This window comes from Calidris pugnax, unplaced genomic scaffold, assembly GCF_001431845.1.
Source record: "Calidris pugnax isolate Ruff unplaced genomic scaffold, ASM143184v1 scaffold103, whole genome shotgun sequence".
Taxonomy (NCBI): Eukaryota; Metazoa; Chordata; class Aves; order Charadriiformes; family Scolopacidae; genus Calidris; species Calidris pugnax.
The window spans coordinates 5896065-5920099 of record NW_015090990.1 but is presented as its reverse complement, the minus strand read 5'-3'; the positions used below and the strand labels follow the sequence as shown (position 1 = coordinate 5920099).

The 24035-nt window shown below is 36.5% G+C and overlaps 1 protein-coding gene across 3 annotated transcripts in view; it reads left to right on the top strand.

The window, feature by feature from the left end:
• The first annotated feature begins 12673 nt into the window (after positions 1–12673).
• The window catches only part of COBLL1 (cordon-bleu WH2 repeat protein like 1), a 55467-nt gene continuing 44105 nt past the window's right edge, over positions 12674–24035 (top strand). For 2 of the 3 annotated variants that reach the window (XM_014954716.1, XM_014954715.1), the window contains exon 1: positions 12674–12781. In XM_014954716.1, the coding sequence (XP_014810202.1) occupies positions 12687–12781 (95 nt within the window). In that variant the 5' untranslated portion in view covers positions 12674–12686. Of the gene's footprint in view, positions 12782–14397; positions 14514–24035 lie in introns of those variants that run through there. The other variant, XM_014954717.1, reaches the window with a different exon arrangement.

Here is a 24035-nt window from a genome sequence, read left to right as displayed (position 1 = left end):
GATTCTTTAATACATAAGAAGGAAAATATTTTAAAAGGATGTGATAGTGTTGAATGCAGTGTTAAAACTTTTTCACCGACTCTCATTCACTTTCTCAGAAGTTAATACTGTCCTTCCTTTCAGTGGAAGAGAGAACTTTTCAGAGATTTTCCCATCTCAATATTGATAAAAAGTCATGGTAAGAAGCAAATTCTTTAGCTTTTGTATGAAAAAGCATGTACTTTATGAAGATATTTTTCTAAAATTATTTAAAAATGAGCTGACAAAAGCATTCGTGTGTTATGCTCTTAAATACTGTTTAATGAATTTATAAAATACCCTGATATCTCTGCAGTAGAGTACCTCTTTTAAAATGGGATTTGTATTCTAGGTATGTTTGTTGCTGGACAGTACAATGCTTGAAGAAAAACTTATGAACCAGTCTCCTGTTTTATGCAGATGGGATTAGATATGCTCTGATTTGCCTGGAAAAGAGTAAGAAGCCAAGTAGTTTTAAAATCTAGCCTACCTGCAGTGCCACCCTGTGGCTTTTCTTTTCATGGCTTCTCTTAACCAGTTTCTGTTCCCTCATCCCCAGCAGGGAGATTACTTGCGAACTTCTAAAATGCCTGTATTCTGGCTGCAGACCGGGTCTAACCAGGATAGTACAGCACATTTCTGTGCCTAACTTCTCTGAAGCAGTGTTATTTGTCCCTGCTGAAACCTGCTTAGATGAAGAATCAGAAAGAAGATTTCTGAGCAATACCTGTTCATTCAACAACCGCATCAAATCAGTAAGCGATGGCTGGGTTGGCCATTGAAAAGGAAAGATCAGATTGGAGTTGGAGAGCAAAAAATTCACAGTAGTAACTTGAGGGAGCATGTTGATTGGTCTCATGTTCCAGTGATGCTCCGTGTGCGAAGAGTTTATTTCCAGGTAGCCGGTTTTCTAGGAAGATGGTTTCATTTTAAAATTTGGCTGTCTAGGTAAACACAGCATTTCTTATGGAGACAGTTGATACTATTTTGCAGTCAAGACATCTGCATTTTTGTTGACTTTAATTGAAGGATGTCAGAGAGACTTTGTTCTTAAAAGCAGCATTGTGCTTTGAGGGATATGTTGTGCTTTGCCTTGCAACATTTTAAGCAGTCATTCAAATCTTGGTGGGATAAGTACCTGCAGGTTTAAGACTGTGGTTTTCACATATAGGAATTAATACAATGTTGAGGATATTTCACCCCAAGCAAGCATATAGGAGGGAAATTTTCAGCGTTTCACCCGTCTGACCTGTCTTGAAGAGCAGAACCTGTTTTCTTCCTCACAGCCAGCTTAGTCTAACTATCATCTCTGGATGAAAGGCAGGGGTTTACCTATCTGTATTTTCTTCCTGCCATTCTGACATGCAACAGAAGAGATTATTTTGTCCCTTGTGCCTCATCATTCAGTGCAGGAGCTTCACCAGTGGTTCCCTGTGCTTACCACCACAGCCCAGCACCTCTCCCCAGTATACCACAAGCTGACCTGCCACTCTCCAGTCCAAGGAGAGCGTTTGGCTGCATTTTTGAGTGTTTAAAATCGAAGCTTTTAATGTTGTAAGAGTTTTTATTGTAATGCTTTGAATGTGCTTTCAGTATTTTCTTGCTACAAAAGTAATTACTTATTAAAATGAAATGAACTTCCAATGCTTGCGTTGCTGTACTGTTGGCCTGATGGTGCTGCCTGGGTTTCCTCACTTTCACAGAGTGCTTGCTGCCTGCCCCAGAGTTACTCACACTGTGCGGGGGCAGGACGAGTGACTAAGGGGACAAATCGAGTCTGGACTAGCAAAACCTTGGTATGTGTTATTGAGATACCTCTGGGGTTTGGCGTCTTCATTGAGGGCTTTGCATTTTTCTGTAATAGGAAAGTAAAATGTGAGAGCATGGTAAGTATCAAGCTGTATATTTAATGTGTATAGGCTTTCTCTCGTAAGCAGGGGCTTACATTCACATCTGGTCCTAATTATGGAAATTAAACTTTGCCTTTTCTAGAAAGCAAATGTCTCTTTTTCTCAATTCGCATGTCTTGCTTCTAAACTGTAAGTAGGGGCATATGAATGAGTCTGACTTCTTGGAGAATCTTAAAGCGAGCAGTAGAAATATCTGAAATTACAGTCAGTACCTGTGGGTTGTACTATTTGTTATGTGGAGTTGGAAAGTCTTGAATAGTGAGAATTGAAAATGCAGAGTTATCTTCTTCCAGTGTTGGCAGGGGGGATTTCCATTCTTTGACAAGAAGTGCAGCATTTTTTAAAATTATGTTTAATATAAATGCAGTGTATCTAAGCAAAATTATGAACAAAAGGCTTAAAAAGAAACAGTTAAAGAACTCCACTTTATTTTCATAAAACTGTTTTGAATAGTTTAATACCTGGATTTGGAAGCCTGGATTTCCAGGTAGTAACAACTAAAAGTAGAAGAAGTGGATGTGAGGGAAAAGAACAGAGAAGTTTTTGATTACTTGTCTTTAGGAAGCCTTGTTTGCTCTTTCTGCCACACATGAGGCTTCCGCAGTATTGGGGATGCGTAACCTAAAGAGTCTGTGATTTAAGGTAGTTATTGCGGATTTCTACCGGCTGCTCTAAATTGCACTGTAAGGACAACTCTGTTGTACTTTAGATCTTGTTTTTTGTCCAGTGGATGGTTTTCAAATGACTCAAATGTAAGTCATAGGCAATTCTGATTATTCTTTCTTAAAACAGAATATTGACACATACATGTGCTTGTACGTTCTTGTGTATCACAGGTCCATGCTCGAGTCCTCCTTGTATTAGAAATTTTGGCTAGCAAAATGTCTCACTTCATAGCCTAAATGACAAAAAGGCTGTGGTCTTATTTTAAGATAATACATTTAAAACTTGTGTACAATGTGATTCAAGTTGTGGTAAAACTTCAGCATTGTGAATAAAAGCCTGTTAGTGTCTGTAATGGCACTTTCATTTAATCGGAAAAGCAAATCTGTACTCGCTGTTGTGAAAGTGAAATTTGTGACTGAGCCACATGCCCTTCTTTATCTTTTTAATAGGCACTTTTGTTTATATCTTTCTTTAAAATAAAATAGAAAAAATTGTCACATGAGCTCACTTATAAAACTTTACATCTTTAGGAACCTGTTTTAAACAGTGCTGTTTGGTTTTTACAAATGGTCCATGAGGGGAGGGCAAAACAAAACCAAACAAAAACCCAACCAAAAAACCGTAATGTTGATACATGCTGTTTCTTCAGTTCAGTGCTTTGCTGTGTCTAACTTGAACTGTTAATGTTTGGTAGAAAAAAAAATTGCCAGAAATAACCACCTACTATAACTCTTTGCCTTTCTGTTGAAGGCTTGCAAAGTATACAGGGCTAAGGTAAAACACCGAGTCATACAACCTTGGTGTGTTGTATGACTAAATTTAAAAGTAGATAATATGAAGTAGGTAGACCAAATGTTCAGTGGCTGATATATCACTCTACAATAACGTAATGTGTTTTTTTAGCAGGACATCAAGTTAAAACACGTAGAAACATTTGTGAATTTCCAATAGCATAAAGAGGCCTCTCACTGCCTTTCCCTTTTCTCTCTTTTTTCTTTTTTCTTTTTTCTTTTTCTCTTTTTCTTTTTCTCTTTTTCTCTTTTTCTCTTTTTCTCTTTTTCTCTTTTTCTCTTTTTCTCTCTTTCTCTCTTTCTCTTTTTCTCTCTTTTTCTTTTTCTTTTTCTTTTTCTTTTTCTTTTTCTTTTTCTTTTTCTTTTTCTTTTTCTTTTTCTTTTTCTTTTTCTTTTTCTTTTTCTTTTTCTTTTTCTTTTTCTTTTTCTTTTTCTTTTTCTTTTTCTTTTTCTTTTTCTTTTTCTTTTTCTTTTTCTTTTTCTTTTTCTTTTTCTTTTTCTTTTTCTTTTTCTTTTTCTTTTTCTTTTTCTTTTTCTTTTTCTTTTTCTCTGCTCCAGCCGAACTCATCTTCATTAAACTGTGCTGTTGACACTACTTTCCTCGTGCTTTCATTCATTTTGTTCTTTGTAAGCTTTTTAATTTGATAGGATTTTGGTATTTGTACTCCATACAAATAGAAGTGTTTGAATACTTATATCACCTCTTTTTAAATTTTCTTTTGAGTAGGTAGAAAATCAAGCTGATAGTTTTGCTCTGTGAAAAGCTCATAAGAACTTGGGATGTTTTAACATACAAAATTTTGCTAAGCATCTGTTTTGTACTATTGCACAGAGGAGACAGGCTGCACAAGTGGTATAGCACTGCATGATGAGTTGTACACCCATGCAATAAAGGGTGTTGTACCTAGTTTCTAGAATATCTGGTTTATCTAGTAGCAATTTCAAGGAGCCTATGAGACACTGCTGAGGTAATGCAAAAAGGTTTTCTACATTTAAGTGGGAGTTCCAGCAAAATATTGGGATGGTGGGAAATGAGCTCTGTCAATTTCTGTTTTCCCCCACATAGTAGCTCATGGCAGGAGCATTTTTCTAGGATTACACTGTAGATTTTCTAAAAATAAAATTAAAAAGTAAATTCCTTAATACTATAACGTGTAATAGAGATTGAGTATGACTGGAGCTCTTGCACTTCTTCTGAATATTACTCTGGAGTTACGGTTTGAGGCAGACAAAACCAAACTCGAGCCTTTTTTAAAAAGTATTTTAAATCATAATAGTGCAAATAGCACTTTCAGGGTGCTAACCTGTTAATGTTTGATCTTCTTGGAGATATTTTAAACTGTTTTGTTACTGGAACCATACTGTCTCTGCTATATCTAGAATGAAGACTCTATTTTGGGAGGCATATTTTGTTGGGAGGCCTCTTTTTGTTCAACTTTGTTGATTTGATCTTTCTTCTTTTGGATGCTAGAGAGCATTCCAATCCCCAAGCATGACTAGCTGCCCCTTCCAGATGTTGGTATGCTACGCTCCCAGTTTAGTTGTCCGTGATACTGATTCCAAAGATATACGCTTATCTGAATTAAGGAGCTTGTTTGTGTGCATATTAAGCAAGAAAGAACACTGTATTTTTCTTCCTCGTTCCTGCCTTATTGGGTAGCAGGGAACCTGCGGCAAGTTCCTTCCCATGTGCCATCTTTGCAACTGTGGGTTTTTGCTCCCCAGATGGCTTCTTACCCATTGGGAATGAAGACCCTCCTGTAAATCAGTTTCAGCTCCTGTAGAATACCACCAGATATGCAGTTCTGAAGAACTGGGTGAGTGCTAGGTGAAGCAAACACAAAGTGTCCTTGCTTCACAAACTGTTTAGCATTGAAACATGGCAATTGTTTTTAACTTTTGGGATGAGAAGAGATTGTTACCAACCTTGACCAGACATACAGGGTTTTAAAAACAGCATTATACTATGTGCAAACATTCAGAACAAGAAACTTGTTCAACTTCTTATTACAGCTACATCTAAATTCCTTACAGCAACAGTGCCATAAAAATATCTGTTGAAGTACAGAGTATTCTGTCAAGGAATGGATATGATTATGAAAACTTGTATGTGAAGCCGGATCTGAAAGTTTCTGAATTAAAGCATGGGATTTTCCAGAAGAAAATCACTGTGGGAACTCTATTTTGTCTGTTATTTTTGACTAACTTTCTAGGCCTCTGAGAGTGATTTAAGGAAGCACAGTAACTCTGTTTGGAGCTGTAATTCTCAGATCTCCAAAAACACTGCAGGTTTTTTTTAGTTGTTTGTTTTTGGGTGCATTTGATTGTTGAATCCCATAGTGACATTTACTGTTCCAGAAATGCTCCCGCTTCCGCTGGTTAAGGAAGATAATGCTGTTTCAGTTCTCCTTAATGTTGTCTAAATAAATTGTGATGAAATGGGAGGGCTCCAGAATCTTGCAGAATAGTCATAATAATAACGTGTTTGTTAAATAATAATGTGTTTGTTAGAAAATAAAAATTCGCTTGCCTTGCAGTTCTCTGTCATAAGAGAGTTTGGGGGAACAGAAGATATTTTTATCATTGCAACTTTTAAATAGTTGGATATGTCTCTTTTTAACTATATAACTTCAGTCACAAATCAAGTTTTCCACATTATGTTTCTTTCATGATGACTTGGCAGTAGCTATCCTCTTTTCAACCTCTAGTACTTCAAAAAAGCAGTACAGTTGTTTCCATTGGTTTTGCCTGGTACGTCAGGATGTTACTGCTTGTACAAGGCTGCTGCTTTTTTCTCAGTGTAGATTTTTGGTGATGGCAGTTAAAAAAAGAAGAAATCCAACAATAACATTCACTAATATTTTGGGAGCTGGTTCTGCCAAGCTACCATTTTTCTTGTGCCATAGCACTAGCGCAGGTATCAGTTATCTGGGGATACGCCTGTACCACCCAGTGAAGGTGTGACTGGGACATGAGTGTGGCAATTCACTGCAATTTTAATCTTTTAGCATAAGTAATGCGGTAGTGAAGGTGCAGTGTCATCAGTTAGTAGCTGATGTGTGGGTTACTAAACCCCAGAGGGCTTTTAAGCATGAATACCACATCTTTCTCTACTATTTCAGTTGTATTGTTTAACTTAAAGCAAGCATTATGCCTGTTTATGTTACAGCAGCAGCTTCATTTATGGAAGGAATCTGAATACAAGATTTGTGGTGATTATTTTACTCTTTCAAGATCCCAGATTTAGTGATACCTTGGTGTGGTGCTAAGCATATGTCATATTTCAAGCTTTTGTAGACAACTATAAAGTGGGATGTAAAAAATATAAATTATTTAGGTATTAATCAATGGTCTTATGGTAACATTGTAGCAATAGACCAAGAGTTGTTGATCCTAGCTTTTCTGTAGAGTGTTTGGTGTAATGTGAATTTGAAGAATTCTGTAAGGGTAAATTGGTATCTCTAAAATAAAAACAAACTGAAACTTCCCAGAGGCAGCTGAATTAGGCATGTTCATGGCTTTCCTGCCTACACACTGTGCTAAATAAAATAATACAGTTGTTTCACAGAGGGAGGGTTATAAAGGTAGCTTTACTGTGACATTAAATCTGTCTTGAGAGCTTTCCCAGAAGTATGAATATAGTAATTATATGATTAAACAATAAGGAAACTTTTTGGGTTGTGCACTTCCTCAGGCTATTAACCTAACTGCTAATTAACCAACAGGAAATTCCAGACCTGAAAGTTTCATTATTGCTCTACTAAACTGTGAAAATGTAAGTGTGTTAATGAGGATTTCATTATAGCCATCTGTAGCTTGTTTTTAAATTGTGTTAAAGCACAGAAAACATAATATACCATCTGTTACCTAGCCATATCAAGTTGACATATAAAAATATTAGAAAAAAATCCCCTGATTTACAATCCTAGTTGTGTCTTATTTCTTGTATTTTATTTGCCATGGCATCACTACTATTGTAGTAATGTTTCATCTATCCCTTAAATGAGGTATTTTGTTTAGTTTACAGTTTTTGTATTATAACTTCAGTATTTGGGGAAGAAGAGGTGCTGACTTTCCAAAGTGGTAATTTCTGGGCAATTAATGACCCCTCAGTTTCAGTGTCATATTCTCTCAAATATGTCTGAATCACCAAAACACAGAAGCTGGAGATTGTCTTGCAATTTACAGTTCTTTTGTTTTTAAGTAAATAAAAAAATCTGAATAGCATCTATTAGTATTCTCTTTTTCTCTGAATAGTGAGCATGAATTGAAGCATTTTTCTCTCATCAGACGCTGGGGTTTTTGCTGCTCCTTTCACCCTAAGTGTCTTTTTTTAATGGTTTTTCTCCAGTATTTCCTTGTGTTCCTTGTGCTTTGTAGAGCTTCATCTATACAAACTTTCCCAAGTCTCTTGACTTGTGCTTCCCTTTGACCTAAAAAAGAAGGGAAATTGTAATGTATTATCATGTACTTACCAAGAAATATTTTTGATTCTTAATTGTCAGGTATTTGTAGATGTAATGCAGGCAGAACCTTAGGTGAGAAGGTGGTGGTCTCGTGGAACAAATTACAAACATTGCTCTTGGGAAGATAATTGACACAAACAAAAATACCAGAACAACTGTGGGGCAGTGAGGCAGATCCTTAGCAGCTGAGATGAAATATGACTCCGTAAGGTCATAAGACATGCTAATGTTTACATATTACCTTTTGTGCTGATTAGAGAGGCGTGATCTATGGTGCAAAAATGAAGATAAAAGGTTGTAATCGAGAAAGAGAGGTGGAAGGGTCATGCAACAGTTTAAGGGAAATCATGCTGTGGGCAGGGATCCCAAAATATGGGCTTGTCTTTTTGTCCCCAAAAGTTTTCTGAGTAGGCACTCTCGTCCTGAATTTGACAACCACTAGCACAGCTTTGGTGAGGGCTCTTAAATACTGTCTTAGTATTCATGACAAGCTATAAATTTAGTGGCTGAATGCATGAACATGGGGTTTTCTGCAGACTGTGATGCAACGAGCACAGTTAGAATAAAATGAGGAATTCTTTGACAACATTATATCTACAATGTAAATGTCTTAAAGCTGTAAAAATATAAAAAGAATTTAAGTGCTGTGTTGACCAAATGGATGAGGAAAAGCCAGCTGATGAAGTCTTTCTGGCCTTTCAAAAGGCTTCTGCTAGTCTCCAAAGCCTTTTAGGAAAACTAAACAAAGATGGCATAAGACAGTAGACCTTGCATGGCTAAATAATTTTCCTAAAAATAAGAACAGGGGCATGGTAAATGGTCTACAGTGAAGGTAAAGGAAGGCCACCTTGGACTTCCACGGGAATATGTGTTGGAACTTTTAGTTCAACATGTTACTAATCTAGAAAATCAGCTGAATAAGGAGGTGGTAGTTTGGTGAAAGTAAAAAGTTATTATTCATAGTAATAAGATGAGACATGACTGAAGAGTTGCAGAAGGACAGAACAGTGACAATAGTGACAACACAGTGTATAGTTCTGGTCTGTCATCTGCAAAAGGATATCATAGAACCAGAGAATGTTCAGAGAGGATCAACAGGGATGGTCAAAGATGTAATATGGTTTTCATATAAGGAACATAATGACATGGTCTCTGCTCTCGTGTTCTTATGTTTACCATTTGTACTGTACCAATTTGTCGTGTTCTAACTGTTCCAACTAAGTGAAAAGAGAACATGCAATAGCATTGTCTAATGATGCTGCATAAAATCCTTAAACCAAATGTTAATAATGGAAAAATAATTAAGTCCCCCTTAACATTGAGTTATTATACAATCTATAATCAGCTTTCCTTGTTGATGTGTGACTTGCATAAGAAAAACAAGTTCTTGATCTGCTTCCAAGCCATTTGGAAGCCTCTTGTCTATGCTCTCTTCTCCAGTTCTTTTTGATAGAACAAAATTATTTGCCTTTCCCTGGAGACTTGACTGTGTTGAGCCATCACAGATGAGATGTCATTTCAGTAGGTACAAAGCAACTGAAGAAACAGAGTATTTAATAAAGCAGGAATTTTATCTGGAAGAATGCCTATTCTTAGCCTAGTAATCCAGGTTTCCTGCTATTCTTGCTGATTTCAGACTTTAGTTTGTCATGGATATTATTTTAAAAAAATAATCATTACTATTTCAGGGTTAGATGAAATATCAGATAGTTTTAAAAAACAGTCTTTTGTTTATAACAATAGAGACAATAGGTTCAAAGAACTCCCAACTTCACAAATATGTCCCTGTGGGGGATTTTTAAAAAAACAGATAAAAATTCTGACCAGCTTTTCCACATACAGATAATTGTTACACATCCGTTGAGTTCTAACAGCCTATTGGGCTTTCTTAAACCAAATGTTAATAATGGAAAAATAATTAAGTCCCCCTTAACATTGAGTTATTATACAATCTATAATCAGCTTTCCTTGTTGATGTGTGACTTGCATAAGAAAAACAAGTTCTTGATCTGCTTCCAAGCCATTTGGAAGCCTCTTGTCTATGCTCTCTTCTCCAGTTCTTTTTGATAGAACAAAATTATTTGCCTTTCCCTGGAGACTTGACTGTGTTGAGCCATCACAGATGAGATGTCATTTCAGTAGGTACAAAGCAACTGAAGAAACAGAGTATTTAATAAAGCAGGAATTTTATCTGGAAGAATGCCTATTCTTAGCCTAGTAATCCAGGTTTCCTGCTATTCTTGCTGATTTCAGACTTTAGTTTGTCATGGATATTATTTTAAAAAAATAATCATTACTATTTCAGGGTTAGATGAAATATCAGATAGTTTTAAAAAACAGTCTTTTGTTTATAACAATAGAGACAATAGGTTCAAAGAACTCCCAACTTCACAAATATGTCCCTGTGGGGGATTTTTAAAAAAACAGATAAAAATTCTGACCAGCTTTTCCACATACAGATAATTGTTACACATCCGTTGAGTTCTAACAGCCTATTGGGCTTTTGGAGGTTTTTTTGTGTTTTTTTTTTTTTCCCCCCAATGCAGAAATATTCAGTGCTCTGGATAATCACAGGCAAATGAATCTGAAGGTATTAAATATTTAAAAATGAATATTGGGAAGCTTTTGTTTTAGTGGCCTCACTAATATATGCAAGTCTTCATATCCTTTTGATCTTGGAAACAATTTTGTGGATTAAAGACCATGAAGCATCTGTACTGAAAATGTGACCTATACAGGGACCTCTTTAGAAAGTGTTTTGCATTTAGCACTATAGTGTCATTGTATTTAGCAAAATTAGATTGTTTACTACTTTTAAAGCATACACACAAGAAATAAAATGAATTCCATGTTTATGATCCATTCACATGCATTCCCTCTTGCTGCTGATATCAGGCAGAAGATATTTCCTTTTTAGGGAATGTTTGCTAATGCAGCAATGCCAAGATGAATAGTTTAAGTAGATGCTTTATGGGAAAATGAGAAGCATTTAAAAATTCTAATCCCCAAAAAATTCTAACAAAACTTTTTAATTCGATTTCCTTAGAAGTTTGGTTTGTTTTTTTTTTTTCCCTAATACTCTGTCTAAGCTTTCCTCTGACCCCATTTTTTTTAAAATTTTCAACATTTTATCTTTACACAAGTGTTCTAGAAAATTAGGAAAAAAAAAATACTAGCAACCTTTGCCAAGTGATATCAGTGAGGGGAAAAGTAAAAGTAACCTTGTGAGATGCAGGGGAAATAGCCACGCAAATACTTGCAGAAATGGAAAACCTTTCCTTTCTTCTCTTTGAGGTTATCTGAAATGTTAGGCACTTTCTTATCATGGTTGATAGTAGTAAATTCCATTGGTGACTCCCTGAATGAAAACCACATGATTTTTCAGCAGTGATACATTTACTGCTTAATATCTGAAAGCCATAAGAAAGGACTTGCTAAGTAGATAAATAATATGTAAAATTTAGTACCACAAGATACCATAGGACTAAAAAAAAAAATAAATCAGATATGTTATTGTTTTAAATATTAATTGAGTATTTCTAGCTACAGCCCTTAGACCCAAATAGAAAATTAATGCCTCCAAGTGGAGTTCCCAAATGTTTTGTCCTGTGTAGGACATAGTAGCTGAAAGGAACATGTTGGTATTTTAGACAACAATGATCACCCTGTCTGGACTGAAACTTTTACTACTGGTGTTTTAGTCCTGCAAGTCTGGCTGTGTCTGCATTATCACTGTCCCCAGCTTTTCAAGCAATTAAAATTGCTTCAAGGATTTTTATTCTTTGTTTTGCTAACTCTTGAAGTTTGGTTGAAGAGTGCAGTTCACTTGGAACACAACCAGGGATTCATCTGACTGTTTCATTCAACCTTACACACATTAGGTAAAACTGACTTAGATTCCTCTTTTGCCTGACATAGTAGGGGAGGGGTACTGGTGATAGAAGGTCTCTGGTAAGAGAGGCTAGATAAGGAATTATCAGTAACGTTGCTTGCTCAGCACATGTGTACTCACACAGATCCTCTCAGTGAAGTGGCACACAAGCTACTTCAAAACACTATATGGCCTGGTACGGATCTGGAAGACACATTTACCAGTGAGAGGAACCTGCAGGATGTTGCTGTTGATGGTACCGCTTGCCCAAAAGAGTTTGTTGACTGCATTCCTTCCCATTCCCTGGGCAGACTTAATTGCAAGCCGTTCTCGCATGGCTGTATGCGATAGGTTTGACTTTGGGAAGGGGTAACTGAAGTGCGAATTGCTTTTAAGCAGCTTCTGTTTTTAATTGACATGAAGTCAAGCTTTTGTACTTCAAACACTGCAAAGCTGTTTTTTGTTTTCCTGATAGCATAGATATTGTACTTCTGTTCGTGAAATTGATTCATCAAGATCCTAAGTTTCAATAATTTTGTAGGTAGTGCTGATGATCAAGTTAACTGGATGTAAATGGGTATTTGCCTCTGCTGCCTAGGTATTCCACTGATCACTAAAATTTGCTCACATGAGCTGTTTAGTCAAGTATCTTAGAGAAACAGGGAAGGCTAAAAAGCACAGAGGGAAGGGAGAGTCTAATTCTAAAACTTACCATTAAAATTGTCTTGCAAAAATAAAAGGGCATGGAAAATAGGATTGGATTCTTTTTATGGTATAAAGCCACAGAAGACATAATGAAGCTACTTAATACTCTCTCTTGAATTGGCTAAAGTAGATATGACAGGATTAATGGCTATACAAATCTCTAGATGTACTCTGTAGGCTGTTTGGTCAGGTGGTGGGATTATAAATAGGTAGGCTTACTGATGTCACCAGCAGTGGAGGGAACAGCAGAGAGCTTGCCATGCACACACACAGTCCGTCCCTTCTACCTGCATATGCTATTGAAAGAAATTCACTTGATTTTAATGGAGAAGAAAAGCTTGTGTTATCTTGGAGGTAAGCAGAAAAGTAGTTTCATCTGTTTTAGGTATTCTTCCTTCTCCTTGTTTAGCTGATCAGCAGAATGGCTTCTAATATTTGTATTATCTTACTGGGGAGTGTCATACTAACAGTCATTGTTTGCTATACACGGGTGAAACTTTGACCTGCAGAACTGTTCTGGTTGGTATAAAGGGGAATTCTGGAAGTGTTTGTTGATGTAAAGTGACACATATTTTGCAAGAGTAAGGATGCAAGTGTTGGTATTTACACAGCATTTCCTCGCTTGTTTGGTTGAACTTGTACTAACACCTGCTGTGAGGAAAAATATTTACCAACAATTATATCTCTGCAGCAGCATTTGTCATTGCTTTTTGAGAGAAAGCAGAATTCAAACAAAGGTCTCTAAAAGGAAAGAATTAATGTGTTTTGTCCTGTTTTCAGAGAAAGTATGTAATTCTTCCAATCCAAGGTACAAAAGGTTTTAAAATCCCTTTTCTGGCTCAAAGATGAGGGTGTATGAAGACCTGTAAATTTATCCATGTGGATGTACTGCTGAAACTTCAGAATTTCTGAACAGAAGCTGTTCAGTATTTTATTTTGAGTTGATAATTGAGTTAAGTTCAAGTGAGGTTACTGAGATTATTTTAAATGAGGAATGTTGTTATTTAATGCAGACTGTATGGCTTTTCTGACTTTGATTGTCTTTCATCTGATTTTGATCTAAAATTTTGTTTAATAACTTGTGAAAGTTAATGCCTTTAGTTTTTAATATAGGAGAGTCCTTGCTGTGTATTCTGTGAATATTGAATATTATATATCACTTTCATTTATCATGGAAACAGAGTAAATAGACTAAATGCCTAAATAACAGCACAATGCCAAGTTGCACTTTGCATACAGCAACAAGGGAAGAATGTAAGAAATCTTGTTCAGTTGAACTTCTTGTAGAAGTCAGTATGTGTCTGGCACTGAATCATATGTTAACATGTTAAAAACTCAGCAGTGAAAAATACTGGGTGTAAATTTGTGATAGTGAAAGTTGAAAAGGTTGAGGGGTGAATAAAATAGTGAAGTATAGTAGTTACAGCAAATTATTTATAATTGTATAGGAAAGTTTCTCTATATTCCCCAGAGCAGACTGATGCTGCTGATGGTTATAATTGTTATAAAGGTTAGTAAGAAGTATGCTTCTCCCTTTCCCAAAGAATTTTTTCCTTTATATTTAATGTTAAAGCTCTGCACCCATTTTCAGAAAGAGCAGAGACTTTTAATGGAACTAATGGGTCGTCCAAAACAGCTTTGGCGTTACCACCATTATGCAGGGAGCTAGCTTTCCTTGGAGAATTATCTTCCTTCCTTGGCTGTTGCAAGAATACAGTAAGAAATGGATCCAGGGGATTGTGGGTGTGCAGAGGAAAGATGAGAAGGGGCCTCATAACAGCTCTTGTGTGTAGAGGAGGGTGAGTTTCGGGGAGGAAATAATAGCATTCCATTTGGGGCCCTGAATTGCCAACCAGTAAGGGAGTTTAAGTAGGACAAAGGGGAAGGGGCTTCCGCTGTCAGCAGCAGGAAAGGTGGCTATGAAAACCGCTGGTCAGGCTTATGCTATGAAGAGAGCTGGGACAGGACTTCTGGCTGTGCTTTGTACCACCCATCTCCCCTCATACAGTGTGTAAGAGATCAGGCTAGGGCTCCAGCAGCACCACTGACGTTTGAGGAGCTAGCAAATGTGACCCTGTTTCTGAAGGTAAGAAGGTTTTAACTTTGCTTTCTGAGGAGGATTCAGGGAGGGGAGTGAGTGTTGAGGAAGATGCTGTGAAGGATGAGCAGGAGAATTTGGTGGCAGGTAGGTATTCAAAGCATTTCTTCCTGGTTTTGCAAGGAGTGCTAGCCCAAGGTGCTTGGTGCATCTGTTTGGGGAACTAAAGCTACAGTGTTCATAGCTTTGGGAGAAACCTCTTTATTACATCCTAGTTTTCTGGATATTAACTGTCAAGCAGTTCTCTTGCAATCTAGTAAAAAATCCGCTTCTTTCAATACAATTTCTTAGCCTGAGCTTAACTTTTGTTCTCTTTCATTGTCTTGATGTAATGAACTAAGATGCCTTGTTTGCTGACATGGTTGTCTGTATAGGAACTCTCTCCCTGTTCCTCATGTGTCACATAGCATCTGTGTGTGTGTATATATATACATATGTATTTACATTTTATCTTTTTTTAAGCTCCTTGCTCAGGATAGGAAACTTTCACTGCTTCCCATTCTCTTCCAATGCTTAATATTCTCTGTTCTCTGGTTAATCAAACCCTTGTATTTCTTAGTTATGTAAATGTACAAAACATTTTGAGGTTTTACCAAACCTAGGTAGCTAAAGGACATAACTGCTAAGAGAAGGTTTCTGGTGGCTGAAGGGTTTTCTACAAGGGAGAAAGCTTGTTCTGTTCCAAACACCTACATAAAACCCAGAAATTAGCTATAGCACTTTCCAAAGTCTCACCACTGTTCTTGCCTCAATTATTCTTCCTGTATCAGAACCTTCAGGTGGGAAATGGGACTGTTGCAGTTGAACCCCACCTTTTATAGCAGCTAAAAGGGAGTAAAGTTTGCCTTCCCTGTTGTTACTGCAGAGCTTCCTAGCTGCTGTCCTGCATTATTTTATCTATTGCCCACTCACACCTACACTCACGTATCTATATTTGAGGGATGTATGTGTGTGAGGAAAAAGGGAAGGGTCTGTATTAGTCTCTTTCCTGGACACTGTGATACTGAGTGGTGATGCTTTTCTTTTCCTTACCTTTCCCAACCTCTAAATCCATCCAGTGCCTGCCTCCAGTGTTACTTCTAAAACATGATTTTGAACAGGAGAGAAAAGCAGCAGCAGAAAAGCTCAGATAAATTGACAATTCTTACTTCTATTGATGTTCAGAATAGCAGCTGAAAAAGCTATGAGCAGAGCTATGTGTTTCATCTGCAGGCTTTGAAAAGACACTGGTGTTATACCTGCTTTCATGACCAGGAGATAAAGGCCAGAAGGGCATATCAGGTTTCGCTCTATTTGAGAGCCCTTAATTGAACTTTTCTTACTGGTCATGGGAGAAAAACATCTGTATGAGCATCCTTTTATAGCCGTTCTTGAAAAAAGATTTGAGGGTTTGTTCCTAGTGGAGGTAACATACGTTTGCTTGAGTTTTAAGCATTTGTTAGATTTATTAGTGTATCAAAGGTTAAGCTCCCCCTTTCAGTTCAAGCTGCTCTTTGTTTTCTTTTCCTGTTTATTCAGCCAGTTATATATTACTCAATTACTGTTACAGATTTACTGCTTTCTTTTCCCTGCTCCTTCCTTTCTGTCAGGCTTTTTTCATAACTAAATATAATAAAGGCTAAGTGAGTCATATGAAGTTTTAATAGCTTTGAATGTCATTCAAGTTTTTTTGTACTTTGTTTTGGTAGTAAATATGGGTTATTTTTTTGCATTTGATACTTTTTGAAAAGATTGCAGATAGATATAAGTATTTGCTTACTGCAGAGGTACGTTGCACATGGACGTGCCAAGTTTGTATTTGTACTTTGTGTTAGCCCCATTTACTTCAGAAGTCTAAGTTCCTGACCTCCTTAAAAATAACGTTGTTGGAAGTAATTTTTCACTAGATCCTCTTCTTTTTTGTTTGTGTTATTTTATTTTATTTTACACTTCTTTTGGCACAACAGAATGTGCTATAAAGGAACTTTTATATCAGACCACATTTCTATAATCCCTCAGTAATAATAATAAACTTTATGCTAATTTAGAGCATAAAGTATTTTTTTATCCTCTGTTGCCTGGTAGGATTCTGAGCTCTTGGCTGTTTTCCTGACAGCAAGGCAATTCTTATGCCTAGAGAGGAGCTATGTTTTGTTGGACGGCGTAAGACAACACTAAGTCAGTGGCTGTCTGAGCTCAGTAGTTGGGTATTCTTTCATAGGTTTTAAGTGAGTTTGATTAGGTCAATGTAATAATAGTTATTATTTGGTTTTGAAGGGCAACGAATGAAGCATTTTTCTAGGAAAGTTTTAAATTTGTACATGGCTGAATTGCATTACATAAACTTATATTGGAGTTGGTACTCCTTTAATCCCAAGAGGGACACAATTGAAAACATGCCCATACCATAGAGGTTTGTGTTTACATTGCCTCTGAATCTCTGCTTTTTCCTTATAATAAGAGAAAACATTGCATGAATTATGGCTGGAATACAGTCTCTTCTGTTTTCAAGACTGTCACTGCCATGGGGACACACAATCAGACGGGTAAGTGTCTGTTCCAAATGGTCTGGAGGGAACTGGAGGATTTATTTGCTGCTTTCTTGCTTTTACTATGAACCAGACATCCAAAGATTCCATTAAGCTTTCACCTTACTGTCATGGTTACCGTCCCAGTTCTGTGATTTCTTTCTCTCTAGGATAAGACTTTTTTAAAAAAAATTCTTCAGAGCTATGAGGCTAGTCAGTGGGGGATTCCACACATCCTATTAACCAGGAAAAACTTTTCTCTAGCAGAAGCTTTGAAAACACGTCTTGATGCCAGGGATGCCTTGTTTTCTTGATCCAATTTATTTATTTAAATGGAGCGGAAGCATAGGTATTGTACATATTTTGCTTTCTTTGTAGCAGCCATCTGAATATAGGCATAAGTAAGAGAACACTTGCAGATTATTTGGTTTTGACTGGAACCTCACTGAGTAAACCCGTAGAGATAATCTTCAAAAATCAGTTTATTAGTAATCTTATCTATGGCATTACTACTGGCATGGTCTATCAGTTTTTGTGTTGGGAGAGCTATGTACCCAGTGCCTCATTTCTAGTACCATTTTATTCTTAAGTAATATTTTTAGAATACTGGTATTATTTGCAATATTGGTTCTCCTTTCCACTTTGGGAATCTGTATTTCACAGTGCACTTATCTATACCCCATTATCACAAAAGATTTACAAATTGTTCATGTTTGTTCCTCTACCTGGAAACTGAATTTCAAATGCATTTCTGAACTTTAGTTTTTTTGTTAACTATTAGGCCACCTGCTAGACACAATATCCATACAATATAACTATAGAATCATCCCCGAATAACTAAGCAAATGAGTTTAGAGCCTGAAAGCTCCTATTTCTCTATGAAGAAGGAACAGTGAGTCTTTTTCCTTTATTTTATCCTACGCATCTGATAAGTCTGGCTTGAAGAGATAACCTAAGAATGGACAGTGCTTGACTCTCATTGATCCATACCTTGATCTCAACATCCAGCTGGTGCTTTTATAGAGTAGAAATGAAGAGATAGACTGTGTATCAAACAGTGATATTGATCTAGAGATGAAAGCCTAGTATCAAGGCTGATAGGCATGTTATATAGATGCTATGAGGCTGGTACAGCAAATACTTAGGATGCTTAACATAAAGGAAAATTATTTGAATACTACAGTATGTTAAAAGTAACTTAAAAGTAACCTTTTTTTGCAGCACCTCTGGCAACTCAAATTTTAGGTAGAAACTGTGTGCCTGGTAATAACTTAGTCAAGATGAACTAGCCAAACTCCAGTTAAAAATTATTAAGTGCCACCAAAAAGAGCGGTGCTTTTCATGAGCAACAGTAACCTGTTCTTCGAGTGTGATTTTTAAACATTCTCTTGTTGTATATTTAATTAGTTCTAAAATTAAAAACCTAGTCATTTTCAGGAGCCGTGGGGAAATAAATTCCACTTAAATTCTCATTTATTTAACTGGTATGGAAAATCAGTAAGCCTACTAGACCGTAAAACCTTAGTTAGAAGTAGAGGTGATGGCAAGTTAGAGACTTTGTGGAAGTCTTCAGATAGATGTTAAATGTTTTCAGGTGAATCTTAGTGTGAGAATGCCAGATATGGTGAGAAAGCTCCATTAGGAGTGAAATGGGAATAATTCTTAGATGAATTTTATGTTTACAGTAGCTTGTGGGTCTCTATTCTTACAAAACATCAGCCACAGACCTAAGAGGGAAGTTCAGACATTCAGTTTGAGGATGGGAAGAAGTGTTTCCACTTTAGAAACTGATCATTATGGTCTGCTGATACTTTAAAAAGAAAATTGTAAGTCTTCTAATACATAGAACAAATCTTAGTGTTTTGGAATAGCTTTTCTGTCATGTACCAGAAGTTGTCTGGTCTTAAGGATTGTGATTAAGAAAACTATATTGTTTTAGGACTTTCATTAAAAGATAAATGTGGACAATGTATTGCAGCGTTAGAGAAAAAAGCAACGTACTACTGAGGAGTCTCTTCTGTGATCCAAATGCAGGTATGTGACAACACAGTAATCAATGTCCAGAGGAAGACACAATATTGTCAGGTTTGTGACTACTTTTTTTTTTTTCTTTTGAGATTCTTGGCAAGCAGTGCTGGAATTGAAAGCAAATTCGAATGTGCCATTCGAGACTACTTTTAGTGTTTAATCCCTTTCATTTCCTTGCATAAGAAAAATTTAAAGCCTGTAAGAAGGGAGGAACAAAGAATTTTGATGGTGTATATGTACAGTGTACAGCCATAGATTTTAAGCAAAGGTAAAATTCATGCTGAGTCTAATTTTATATCTATTTCATCTATTATAAAAAGGTGAGCCAAAGCTGTAAGTAGTTGTGAGAACTGAGTAATTTGTCAGTGAGTGTGCCATAACATAAAATGTGTTGTATAGAAGCAACTGTACTTTCCTTGGGGGAGGATTTTGTAAGTCCTTGTCCTTACTGAATGTTATAAATACATAGACTTACTTTCGCTGGTACAAGTTAGTATTAAATTCAGTTGCTGAATTACAAGAACGATACAGTTGTGCAGAGAGTGTTTTGATACAACTATAACGTAACTTTTGACTTTTTGATCTGAAACTTTAAGTGATTGAAAAAATTCTAGAATTTTTTTCAAGCAACTTGTTAGAAATGTGTGTGTGGAGGTGGTAGGATGTAGCAAACAGCAGTGAAAGGCAGTTAAGATGTACTGTAGATAGGCAGTTATAGGTAATGTTCTCACTTCAATTTTCTGAGTGTAACAGTCATTGAGGGGGAAAATCTCCGGAAGCTTGTAAACAAAATAGCCTTTTCTGGTTTTGGAAAAAGCTAAAAGTCGGGGTTTTTTTGTGCCTAGTTCAACTTCCAGTCAGTTCTTTTTCTGTCAGCTTCAGACTTGGGCTGGAAAAAGCCAGGATGGGAATGGATGAATCCAAAATGTGAAAGAGAAGTCTCTCTGAAAATGAGAAAATCAGATAATTGTATTGTGGTATGAAATAAATACCGTTTTAAAGATGTCCTACAAATGGACTCATCATCAGGAATTGCAAAATGTTAAGATATGTGCTTGCAATAACCATGCACATATGTTGTTGTAGCTATATGTAATATGACGCTGTAGTCTTTTAACTGATTTCATGCAATGTTTCCACATAATGATGAACAGATTATTTAGGGACTTGGGAATTTTCTTCTCTTTGCTAATAGCACACAGGAAAATAGATACTCATATATTGTAGGGTGCTAGCTGTTGAACAAGGTTTTGTTTTTAAATACAGATTTTTTAAAAATGAAATCACTAAGGAAAATATATACCTTATTACACATTGGTCATTGTTAAATTCTGTGTTTTCACTGATCTCTGGAAGAAGGGCTTTTTTGCTTTAAGATACTAGATGCCAAGGATCAGTCATAGACAGGGGAAAAAGCTTCACGTGCATAGAAAAATTCTGTGCTCATATATAGACTACTTTACTGTGCTGGTGGGGGTAGGGGTGGGAAGAGTAATAGTCCTATTTCTCGAGTATTTTCATTTCAGTCTATCAAAGTTATGCAGAGTGGCTTTACAACACCTCTATAACAAGAAAAGCCATGTATTCTGGTTCTCAGGCTAAAACAAAAATATTCTGTGTGGAATAGATATGTCGATGTGATTGTTAGTATTCAGATTAAGGACAATGAAAATTAAAATAGAGCTGCATTTCACTAAAGGAAAAAAAACCAAAAATATAATCCATAATTATACTGCAGATGAAACCAGCCTTTCAGACTGGCCAATAGACAATAGGCACTATTGTAAAATACTCCATTTTTCATGTGTTTGGTTATGTAATTATCAAGTCCCAGTTTGGGAGTTCCAACTTGGAAACTAACCGCAAATGTGGATTACTGAACATTTATGTCTTATGAAATACTTCCTCTTTCCTTTTTTTTTAAAAAAAAATAAAATAAAAGAGACTATCTATACATATGCCTGAAACACGTAGCAGTGTTTTTTGACTGACTTGCATTGATAACTTCACTTTTTTGCTGGACTATAATGAGCAGATCTGATAATAATGCTGTAGTTGTCTCCAAGCTTTTTCCAAGCAAGTGGTGTTTGATCTTGGAGATGTGAGGTGGTGATGCTGTGAAACCATAATCCCCAAAGAGGGAACTGAGTAAATAGGAGGCAAGTTGGTACTTTCATGATCTTTGCTTAGTGTAGAATATAAATTTATTCTTTGAATATTAAAGATGAGTATTGGGCTGGGAATATAGGTGAAATTAGGGGCTTAAGTATTTTGTATACCTCTTGGCCAAAACTGATGTATCTTTGTAAAAAACAAAAAAAACTAAACTAAACAAAAATCAAATAAATTAATGTACTTAATGTAGGCCTGAACTCTTGTTCAACTGTTCTTTGGTTTAGCAGATGATGTGCAAGGTTTTGGCTGTCTGCTACTAAGGCATAGCAGTGGAGCAGCATTACTGTAATAATCAAGAAAGCTTTATAATAATTGCTTGGGGTGAGCGGTCAAAGACAAGAAAAGTTCTAGAAGAAGCTTTATTGCAGTGGCCCTTTTCCTCCTGTGATGCGATTTTAGTAGAGTGGTATCCTTCTCTGACTTTGAATGAAAATAAAATGAAGTGCTGCTTGTACTATTGGCATATATAATTTTGTAAAGTTTGATATAAGTAATTGTGTAGTTGCTCTTTGCATAAAGCAGTGTTCTTCATGGTGCCGTAAGTCAAATTAACAAACTTAACTCTAGGTGTTGTGCAGTAAAAAATTTTTGTTGTACTATGTTTAATGAACTTTTTCAGTACCTGAGAGATCACTGAATTGCAGGTGAGGTCCCTTATGACCTTTCCTGTCTTAGGTGATTGCTATAGAAAATTTGAGAGATGGTTCTGATGTTGGATGTTAGATCAGAAATAATTTCAGTGAGAGGGCTATCAAGCTGCCTTTGTGTCTCATGTAATTGTGTTCAAGATGGGAAGTGCCATAAACATTAATATTCCTTGATATCAAGATTTGAAGAGATGAGTTGTTCATGCTGAGCCCTTGGTTGTACACAAATCTAGCAGATAGATTTCCTCTTTTATTCTCCATTTTTTGGGGGAAAGTGATCCTTATCAAGAGGAAGTGCTGGTGATAACTGCAATATCCAGGTCACTGTAAGTTCAAGTATTTCTCATTATTTTCAGTGCCATTCTCTAGATACTGATAGTTAAAAATATACTGCTTGTACCTTTCCAACAGGAAATGAAAGCTTGTTGGTTTTTAAAAAGGTTACATCAAATAAGTAGATGCTTCATTTATTTATTTATTTATTTTTGAAAAGGGCTTCCGCACATTCAGTTCATTGACACTGTTATTTTTTTTGGCAAGTAGGAAATTCATTAAGATACAGCAGTGAAACTATTTTGTAGAAGCGGGATCTGAAACACATGAAATGTTGACTTTTTGGACTTGTATTTGATTTTAAAAGACTAATGGCTTTTGTTAACAAAATGGTGAAATCTTCTATCTGCATTTGGCTGAAATAATTCTTTAATGTCTTTACAGGAGCTGTAAAGACAGTACACATTCACATAAAGACATACATAGCCTTCACAAAGGTTGGTGGGAATTGCAGGTGGGATTTCAGAAATTTAAATTTCTAAGATATATTAATCAATTCTCTTGGGAACAATATAATCTCATAAGATGAGGGCTAGCTGAAAGACTTGGCATAAGCAGTGGTCTCCTTTTTTGTTTTTCTTTGCTACTTTGTCTTAAGCAATTGATAAGGCAGAAGATGACATTCAAGCTGTTGCAATGTAATAGGTAGCTGGAATTGTTTGTCTGGTGATAAACAGTGGGGAGTATATCCCTGCAGGTGAGTTGAGACTGGCAGTTTTAATGTCTGGTGTAGGGAAGGTCAGTTAGTTGATGGGGCCAGGACCTATGGAGACAAGAAGGAGTGTGTGGGATACTGCAGCACAATTTCCAGAGGAGTTCCTATTGTGAGTTGTGGCCTTATTTGGTTAAAATTTCTCTTTTAACTCCCTCTATGTCATAGCTAAATAAGCTGTACTTTTCTTCCTGCAGCTTTCCTTTAGTTCTGTAGTGGCCATGAAAATAAAGACTATGGTGGGTTTTTTTTCTAACTCATAGTATTTACTTTGCGTCGTGCTTTTGGCCAAATTTACCAAAACCAGACTGACAGATGGCCTTTTCTCCCCCGCCTCCATCCGCTCTCCCCTTAAGAGAGGAGAGGAAGAGATAAGGACATTTAGAAGTTTAGAATGAACTCAACTACTTTAATGAAGTATTAAAATAAAAAAAGAAGCAAATAATGAAATAGATACAATATATACAAAACTGTATCAGGATGATGTCACTGGCAGGCACTGAGGAAGTCCCAGACTGGAAGCAGTGACACATGGGAACTAGGTTCCAGCTCTGGAGTCAGGAACACGTGGATTGGGATCAGAGGCAGATGAACAGAGAGAGTCCTCTTCAGATGTTGGCCATTGAAGAAGAAGAGTTAACCCTTTGATCCCTCAGCTTTTATACTGAGCATGGAGCAGATGGGATTGAATACCCCAGTTAGTCAGGTTTGGGTCACCTGTCTTGTCCTCCCCAGAGGTGTGACCCCCGCCCCCTACTCTTTTCTCTTTTAACTCCCTCTATGTCATAGCTAAATAAGCTGTACTTTTCTTCCTGCAGCTTTCCTTTAGTTCTGTAGTGGCCATGAAAATAAAGACTATGGTGGGTTTTTTTTCTAACTCATAGTATTTACTTTGCGTCGTGCTTTTGGCCAAATTTACCAAAACCAGACTGACAGATGGCCTTTTCTCCCCCGCCTCCATCCGCTCTCCCCTTAAGAGAGGAGAGGAAGAGATAAGGACATTTAGAAGTTTAGAATGAACTCAACTACTTTAATGAAGTATTAAAATAAAAAAAGAAGCAAATAATGAAATAGATACAATATATACAAAACTGTATCAGGATGATGT